The sequence below is a fragment of the Pteronotus mesoamericanus genome, unplaced genomic scaffold, assembly GCF_021234165.1.
Source record: "Pteronotus mesoamericanus isolate MK-2021 breed Mesoamerican mustached bat unplaced genomic scaffold, CSHL_Meso_final contig_27, whole genome shotgun sequence".
Lineage (NCBI taxonomy): Eukaryota > Metazoa > Chordata > Mammalia > Chiroptera > Mormoopidae > Pteronotus > Pteronotus mesoamericanus.
The window spans coordinates 22,674,339-22,684,466 of record NW_026555115.1 but is presented as its reverse complement, the minus strand read 5'-3'; the positions used below and the strand labels follow the sequence as shown (position 1 = coordinate 22,684,466).

At 38.2% G+C, this 10,128-nt stretch overlaps 1 protein-coding gene across 1 annotated transcript in view; it reads right to left on the bottom strand.

Annotated features, from left to right (window-relative positions):
- Positions 1-10,128, bottom strand: part of SNX4 (sorting nexin 4) — a 73,355-nt gene that overhangs the window by 39,097 nt on the left and 24,130 nt on the right. The window contains exon 7 of the mRNA XM_054575173.1: positions 7,342-7,414. Coding sequence (XP_054431148.1) covers positions 7,342-7,414 — 73 coding nt within the window. The remainder of the gene's footprint in view (positions 1-7,341; positions 7,415-10,128) is intronic.

Below are 10,128 nucleotides of genomic sequence, written 5' to 3'. Positions count from 1 at the left end.
CCAGGATGGATGCATAGGTAGATATACTTTGACTCCTCACACAACCAAAAGAAGGACAATAAATTTAGAAACAAAAAATAACCAGGATTGCCAGAAAATCAAACTGTATGGAAGTCTGTCAACCAAGGAGTTAAAGAAGAAACATTCATCCAGACTGGTGGGAGGGGAAGAGATGGGTAGCCAGGCGGTGAGGATGCGTGGCAAGGCTGTGGCTGGAGTACTGGACTGTCCCACATTTGCATTCAGATACCGGGAAGAACAGCTGGGGAATAAGACAGATGGGGCAATCCAGGATTCCAGGACAGGAAAAGAAAGCCTCAAAACCTCTGGCTGTAAAACACTGCGGGGGATGTGGCAGCGGGAGAAACTCCCAGGGTCCTAGAAAATACACAAACCCACCCACCTGGGAATCAGCACCAGAAGGTCCCAATTTGCTAGTGGGTAGGGGAAGAAGTGATTGAAAGGTGGCCAAGAGCCGAGCAAGCGGCACAGTTCCCTCTCAGACCCCTCCCTGACATACAGTGCCACAACACATCCATGAGGGTTGCCCCACCATGGCAAATACCTAAGGCTCCGCCTCTTACAATGTAACAGGTGTGCTGAGACAAAGAAATAGGCCCAAATGAAAGAACAGATCAAAGGTCCAGAAAAAAATGCAACTAAGCAATGAAGAGCTAGGCAACCTATCAGATGCACAGTTCAAAACATTGGTAATCAGGAAGCTCACAGAAATGATTGAGTATGGTCACAAAATAGAGGAAAAAGTGAAGGCTATGCAAAATGAAATAAAGAGACATATACAGGGAACCAACAGTGAACAAAAAAACCCCACGAACTCAAATTAATGATTTGGAGCAGAAGGAAGAGTATAAACAGTCAACCAGAACAGAATGAAGAAACAAGAATTCAAAAAAATGAGGAGAGGCTTAGGAACCTCTGGGACTGCTTTAAAAGTTCCAACATCTGAATCAGAGGGGTGCCAGAAAATGAAGAGGAAGAGCAAGAAACTGAAAACTTATTTGAAAAAATAATGAAGGAGAACTTCCCCAATCTGGCCAAGGAAATAGACTTCCGGGAGAACCAGGAAGCTCAGAGAGTCCCAAAGAAGTTCGATCCAAGGAAGTGCATACCAAGGCACATCATAATTACATTACCCAAGATTAAAGGTAAGGAGAGAATCTTAAGAGCAGCAAGAGAAAAGGACACAGTTACCTACAAAGGAGTTCCCATAAGACTATCAGCTGATTTCTCAAAACAAACCTTGTAGTCAAGAAAGGGCTGGAAAGAAGTCATGAAAGGCAGAGATCTATTGCCAAGATTGCTCTACCCAGCAGAGATATCACTCAGAATTGAAGGGCAGATAAAGAGGACCTACATCCAAGATTACTCTATCCAGCAAAGCTATCATTAGAATTGAAGGGCAGATAAAGTACTTCCCAGATAAGGTCAGGTTAAAGGACTTCCATCACCACCAAGCCCTTAGTATATGAAATTTTAAAGGGACTTATCTAAGAAAAAGAAGGTCAAAAACTACAAACAGTAAAATGGCAAGAAACTACCAACAACTGAACCTAAGGAATAAAAACCCAAAACCAAAAACAATGTAAGCAAACAACTAGAATAGGAACAGAATCACAGACATGGAGATCACATGGAGGGTTATCAGCAGAGAGGGGGAGTGGGGAGAATGGGGGAAAAGGTACAGAGAATAAGAAGCATAAATAGTAGGTACGAAATAGACAGGGGGAGGTTAAGAATAGCATAGGAATGGTGAAGCTGAAGAGCTTATATGTGTGACCCATGGACATGAACTAAGAGGGGGATGCCGGTGGGGGGGGGGTGCAGGAAGGAGGGGAATAAAGGGGAGGAAAAATAGGACAACTGTTATAGCATAATCAATAAAAAATATACATATATTTTAAAAAAGACTTAAACATAGGATCCATGGACATGAACAACTATGAGGAGGTTGCCCGTGGGAGTGGGGGTGCTGGGTGGAGAGGGAAAGGGAGGGGAAAATCAGGACAACTGTCATAGATCATCAATAAAATATAATTAAAAAACAAAGATCTTCTATACCAAAAAAAAACAAACAAACTACTCATGGAAACAAATTGTTCTAGTCACTAAAACACGGAGTGACTTGTATCCAGATCATCAGGGCACTGAGAAAAAAGAGGAAGCAAAGTGAAAGTATAAACTTAGACCAAAAATCATTTCTAAGGAAAAAGAAAGACAAAAATGGCAGATATAAAACAGAAATTACTAAAATCTGAAACCAAAAAAATTAAAAATAAAACCTGAAACCAGATTATTTAAATGGTTGGCAGTAATCAAGAACACTGGAGCCAGGAAAAGGGGGCCATACTCAATGATTGAGTCTAAACAGCTTTTCAATTTCTTTTTTTTTTTTTGGCCAAGTCTTTGTTTTGAAAATTGATCATCTGACAATTGACAGAGAAGGAGAACTGACACCTAGCTGATTCTATGACAAAAGAAGAAATATGACAAACTCATGTTAATGTCTTCCCGGCTCTGAATCATTTGTACTTATGATAAGAACGTCTTCCAGCCCTGGCTGTGTGGCTCAGGGGACTGAGCCCTGGCCTGTGCACAAAACGGTTGCTAGTTCAATTCCCCATCAGGGCACATGCCTGGATCACAGCCCAGGTCCCCATTTGGGGGTGTGTGAGAGACAATTGATCCATGTATCTCTCAGAATACATCAATGTTTCTCTCTTGTTCTCCCTGCTTCCCCCTCTCTTGAAAAACAAAGAGAGAGAGAGAGAGGGAGGGGGGGAAAGAGAGAGAGAGAGAGAGAGAGAGAGAGAGAGAGAGTGTGTGTGTGTGTGTGTGTGTGTGTAAAAGAAAGTCTTCTCTATCCTCACTGAAATATTAGGGGATTAGATATTAAAAAGAACAAAGTTTTACGGCATTCTATTAAATGATCTAATTTTGCAAATCTGGAAATGCACAGCTTTTCTTTTGAATTATCTCCTAAGAAGTCAAAAATTATAAGAATTTTAGACTCATGATACTTACTACCAAAATGGTTCCCAAAGGAGTGGTATGTAATACTTTATACTGCCATCATCACTAAATATTTCACACTAGATATTATCACCTTTACAACTGACCACAAATTAAATGTTAAATAGTACCTCGGTATTATAATTTGCATCTTTACAGTATTAGCAGAATTAAACATTCTCCCCTCTCTTTTAAATTTGATTTCCCTGAGAGAGACAGGAAATATGGTAGAAAAGAAGGGATCTGGAGTCAGGCAAATATGAATTCAAATTCCAGCTCCTTCTTACTTTAGAGTTTGACTTTGGAGACTGTATCAAACCACTGCAAGCCTAACTATTATATTTTCCTCTTGGAAATGTGAAAACAATCTTCGTCACATGACTTTGTGAGGATTCAATAAGATGACATTTTTAAGGTTCTTGGCAATAAGCAAGGTGACTCAAGAAAAATCAGTTCTCTTCTCCCTCAATCTGCTTGAATTCATGTTCTTTGGCATTTGTGATTGGTCAAAAGCATGGGTTCTGGAGTCAGATAGACAAAGGTTTAAATTCTGGCTCCACATATCTATTTGATAGTGTGATATGAGGCAAATTACTCAACTTCATTTGCCTCTGTTTCCTAATCTACAATATGGGGACAGTAACAGTACCTCCCTGCAAAGGGCTACTGCAGGAATTAGAAAAGAATAATATAATCTGCTTGAACACCAGGGCTGATATACAGTGGTACATAAATGTTAGGTATCAATATTCTTTTCCTTTTGTTTTAGTTTATAAAACACTATCTAATCTGAGTCTCATAACTCTACGAATAAGGCACCCATTCATAAAATAAGTATTTATTCAGCACTTACTATGTGTCAGGCAGATATTCCCACGTGCCAGCAGAGAAAAAAAAAACTCTAAAAAGTTACTGGATTTGTCAGAAGGACCTGGTAAAGGACAAACACAGCCTCTCCCAGTCTAAGGCCATCTGCCCTTTCTGGTTGTTCTGTTCTGACATCTTAAATATTTAATTCTTTATCCTACCTATAATTTATCTTTTGCCTTCTCTACTTTCAAAAGAATTATCTTTGACAGAAAAGACAATCAACTAATTCTATTTTCACATCTGTTAACAATTCATTACCTGTCTGTGTCTAAGGCTTCTTCTCATGATGCTCTGAATGCTACAAAAAGGCTCCCCCTGCAGTGCTTTCTGCACTGTTTGCAGGCTTCTGTCAGTGTTGGGCTTTAATCTTCTGCTTTTACTTTTCTGTTACTGTCCATGACTACGTAGCCTTTCCCCCAATTTTAGAACAATCGGAATTTTAGGTAATCATAAAGCATCCTGTACTTTTCGCTGGCATTTCTCTCATTTACACAGTCTAATTTCAATCTGACTCAGATCAAATGCTCTTTCCTTTGAAGAGCTCAAACTACCTTTCATGTCAATAGTTTCTGAAGCTGAATTCATTAAATTAAGGATAAATATCCCTACCCAGAATTCTCTCACTTGTGTATTACAAACTCTTTGATGACAAGGTCATTTTCTTTAGAGGTTCTTGTCATATACACAGTAGTTACCAGTTCTATTAGTAGGTTATAATTAAACTCAAAAACCGATTTATCTAACTGCTTTTTCAGATCCTTTAAAACAAAACTGTTAGCATATACTTCGTACATTCATCTATTCATCCATTCAATGACTATGCAGTGAGTGGCTACTAAGAGTCAGGCATTATTCTAGGGAATTAGCAGTGAGAGAACAAAGCTCCTGCTCTTGTGGAGCTCACACACACCTAGTAGGGGAGACTATTCGCAAATAAGTACAAAATACATAGCCAGATAGTGTTGCTATTTAAAGTCAACAGCATTGACAGAAAATGACAGGGAAATGATACAAAATTACATCTTTTCAGATGCCCAGGAAAGATTTCTCCTAGGAGGCATTTGAGCCAAAAACTGACAGAGAGAATAGGCCAAAGGAAGATCTTTAGGGTGGGAATAATGGTACAGGCACAGGAAAGAGCAAATAAAAATCCTAGGGCAAATACCATATGATCTCACCTATAAGCGGAACCTAACCAACAATACAAAGATGCAAGGAAAATACGACCAGCAACACTGAAAGGAAAAGAAATCAACAGAGACAAGAAGGAAGGAGGGAGGGGGGGCAGGGAAAGTGGTGGGGGGGAGGCAGAGACAAATGTATTTGAAAAAATAAATTAAAATAAAATTTAAAAAAAAAATCCTAGGGCAGAAACAAGTTTGGCATGGTTAGTAGTTAAAAGGATAAAACTGGAGTGTGTGGAAAGAATATAAGGAAATATAAAAAAACAGTTGTGTGGGGGACTCTCTAAAATTCTTCTTTAACATCACAGTTAAATAAATTTTGTTATAATCTTTAAAGGTTATTAAATATTAATCCCATTTTTTAATATAATTTGAAATACTAGCAGAAAACCAAATACAATCACTACCATATCTTGCCTTGTTTTTCTTGTTTTATGAAAGGAATCATCCATACTTTCAGGCTAAGTGATCTGCAGCACAGACTCACAATGACAATCATTTCTCCCTCCTTCAGATTTCACCTAAATTTATTCCCTGTGCTTCATGAGTTTTCTGAGTGTTTAACTGTTAAAATTTGTTCAATTCACCACTCATCTCTTGAGATTTCTGATAAATCTAATTCTGGCTGGTTTTTCTGCTTTGTCTCCTAATTTCTTCTGGGTATGAAAAAAGCTTTCAACACCCAGGGTTAGTCATGTGACTGGTTAACAGTCTACCTTTGCCTACCCAAGACTCCTAGAACTGTTTATCTTCCTGCTAAACGAAGCTTTCTACAGTGTCCTCCTTCCCTTTGGTTAAAGGGCTTTAAAGAGGACACAGCTTTCATAATCAGCCAGACCTCTAATGTAAGTAAATTCTCCAAATTTTCTGGCACAGAAGAAAAAGCAGTATGAATTGTTCTTCCATTCTTCTGGATTTTCTCTGTCTCCACCACCACTTTCCACAAGAACTGCTGCCTCATTTGTTTGGGTAATCTGAAGGCAACTAAAGATCTAAAAATTTTACCTCATTAATCCACAGTCCTTTTCAATACTTAGTTCTTGACTCTAGCCTAATAATTCTCACAGGTACCATTTCTTTTCCTAAAAAGTATATTACAATTTATTTAAGGAATCTAAAGGTTCTCTGAATGGTTAAAGAGGAGATTGGGTCAATATGGGACTCTTCCATTTTTTTTTAGACTTACTGTGGAAATCTTCAAACATATAAAAAGTAGAGGATAGGATATTTTTCCATTTCTTAACATCACCAACAATTATTATATGGCCAATATTGTCTCATCTAAAACTGTCCTATTCTCCACCCTTTACCAATAGACTCTTTTTATTAAAACAAATCCTAGATAATGTATTTCATTTCAAGAAGATTCCGATCAGTATAAGATGTGATCCTAGACCTGGTAACATGTAGCATCTTTCAAAGCCTTTAAGGCAAGTTCTAAGTTTCCTCTAGGTTACCTCAAAGGACCAGAGTAGATGACACAATTTTCCAGATACAATGATTTACCCAAAATTATTTTTCACCATGTCTGTTGCAGCTAAATTATATGCTAAGTATAATGATTATTCCTTGATTTCTTGTTCCTTTTGTCACGGCAGACTATTAACTCAAATAAGTTTACTGAGCAGAATTTAACAGCACAGACACTAGATGGCCTACCATAGTGATTTTCAACCTTTTTCATCTCATGGCACACATTAATTACGAAAATTCTGCAGCACACCAAAAAAATATATTTTTGCCAATCTGACAAAAATAGGTATAATTTTGATTTATTCACACAGGATGGCTATTGTTGTGTTGGCTGTTGTCATTTTTTTTGACAATCTAAAGGAAAAGAGGTCAGTGCCCCAGACTAAACAGGCACTGCATCTTTTGAAAATTCTTGCGTCACACCAGTAGAAAACCACTAGCCTAACATATATAAACTATTTCGCAAACCTTAAAAACAGGTATTATTATGTTTTTATTAAATTATATTTCCACTTACTAAATTATATTTCCAACACTGAAACACATCTTTGGACAAGATGTCAAAACAACCACATACAAACAATAGACTAAAATACTTCAAGTCGTTTATGCCAGAAAACATTCCACAATTTTTAAAAATGCAGTCTGGGTGATAAACACACCATACCTGAATGTAACAATCAGTTATACATTATAAATAACATCCATTCCTTAAAAACATAATGATTAAACAAGAAGCACTGCCTTACAGATATGTGTCAAAAAACGCTTGGGGCCCACTTACAGCTCTGACTCGAAGAAGATGTGCGATGACTGACTGTAGTTCATCACTGTAGTGCTTCAGTTCAGTAAATCTCCTGAAACAGGAAATGAGTAACGTAATTTTTCTCATGAAAACACATCAATAACTGAAAGATAAAACAGTACACCTATCCCTTGAACAACGCAGGTTTAAACAGTGCAGGTCCACTTATATGTGGATTTTTTGTTCAATGAACAGTATAATGTATTTTCTCTTCCTTATGATTTTCTCAGCATTTTCTTCTCTCTAACTTACTTTATTGTAAGAATACTGTATATAATACATAGAACATACAAAATATGTGTTAATTGACTGTTTATGTTATCAGAGAGTTTTTCACCCAACAGTAGGCTATTTGCAGTTACGTTTGGGGGGAATCAAAAGCTACATGCAGATTCTCGACTATGCAGAGGGGTGGCGGTTGGTACACCAACACCCGCATTGTTCAAGGGTCAACTGTAGCTCTTGAGAATAATAAAAATTACTCTATTTAACCATATGCTGGCCTTGAACATTTATACACTAATACAAATTTTAAAAATTCTACGATAAAACAACCATACTTTCTTTTGATATTTTTAAAGCCAAGAAAAGATGTCATTCTTCATAATTTGTACTGAGACTGAGATAGAGTTAACTATTTCTTGGTATAAAAACTCACTTAAAAACAAAAAAGCTGGAAATAATTTATGGGGCTAAAAAAACCCCCAAATATCAAGGTACAGACATAAACTCATGGTCTCTAACCTCAATTTTAATGCTGCTCAGTAATCTGTTTTCCAAATCTAGTAACTGTCATTCCTCATTAAGATCTGAAACTTCTAATACTACCACCTGTCATTCTCTAACCAAGCTTCAAAGATTAAACAGAAGCCATCACATAGGAACCACCTCCACCTCCTACCAGCAAACTTAGAAACTTCAAAATTACATCATTTCTTCCCTCCCTCTAGGATCCTTCTTCCATCCAATACTTTAGATTCTATCCCACTATATTCCATATTCCTCTTTTCTAACTTCCTCTCTCTACAAGATCCTTCTAATTAGTAAATCAATTCATTTAGTGTCTATCCTAAATTAAAACACACATGCACACTTCCTGACAACATACCCAAACTGCTAACACCCTCTCAATACCTACTCCTTTCACAGCTACACTTTCACAAGGCATAATCTCTCTGGCAATAACCGCTTCTTCCCTTCTCATTCACTGCTCAGCACACTACAATCTAGCCTCACCTCCAGCACTATAGTGGAGAAACATTCTCAACAATGTCACCCACTACTTGCATCTTGCTAAAATCCACTGATATACTTTACTCCTGGTCTTACCTATACTTCCAGCAATGCAACAGCTGACCTCACCCTCCTCAAAATTTGTTCCCTTGACATCAGTGTCATCTTCTCATGATTCAACTTTTGCTCTCTGGTCACACCTGAAGTCTTCTTGGCAGTACTCGCTTCCCTCACCCACCTCTTACACTCCAACTTTAGTATGCCAAGAATGTCTGAAGTGCTTATCACCTTGCCTGGGTGGCTCAGTTGGTTGGAGCATCGTCTCATACACCAGAAGGCTGCAGGTTCACTCCTGGGTCAAAGCAAGTAACTAGTTGCAGGTTCGATCTCTGGTCAGGCAGGGCACATGCCAGAAGCAACCAATGGATGTTTCTCTCTGTCTCCCTTCCTCTCTAAAATCAATAAAACATATCCTTGGATGAGGATTTTTTTAAAAAGCGCTGGCCAAGTGGTTACAGGGCACATACCTAGGTTGCAAGTTTGATTCCTAGCTGAGGCTCATACAAGAGGCAACCAATCGATGTTTCTCCCTCACATCAATGTCTATCTCACATCAATGTCTGTCTGTCTGTCTGTCTCTCTCCCTGCCCCCTTCCTCTCTCTCCAAATTAATAAACATATCCTTGGGTGAGGATTAAAAATAAAAAGGATGCCTGAAGTGTGTGTTAAAAAACACTACTGAGGGCCTCTCAGTAAGAGAGTCGTGAATAAGCAGCACAGCTGTACCCAGAGGCCCCACTGAGATTCAGGAATCTGTATTTACAAAAGCTCACCTACAAGATATAGATGCTGGTAATCTGCAGATTACACTCTGGAAAACACCCTTACAGTGTTGGCTCCTTTAGGGTTCAGTCCTAGGTCCACAGTATCTTACAATCAATCTTCCAATCTACATACACTACAGGATTTATCAATCACAAAGCTTCAAAATTATGATCTACATGCTGCTTAAATCCAAATTTCTACCTCTAGCCCAACTCTCTCTCTCCTGAATGCCAGATCTATAAAGCCAACTAACTAGGAGACATCTGTGTTTGCTCATACCCAAAGCTCAGCTTCTCCTCTCCAACTCCCCCAAATCTCTCCCCTCTATGTTCCCTAGCATTTTAAAGACGGAAACCTCGGGGCCGTCTGTATTTCTTTCCCCACCCTTTCCTCCCACACACGTACTCATCACTCGGCCTACATCCTAAGTATTGCCACATATGAGAAGAAGACCCAAAGTCTTCCTCTTCACTGCTCTTAACAGTCTAGTTTTAAGAAAGATAAATATGCATGAAGCAAGTATCATTTTGGTAATCCTTCTGAAATAATCTTTCTGGTTTTCTAGATTTTAAGGATAGAATAAAAGTATTTTAGCGATATTTAATACTTTTGTAATGGTATGAATAATAATTAATCTATTGGGCTAGATGTAGAACAGAGACTCTGTATTAACATTGTTAATTCATTAAGAATTAACAATGACTGATG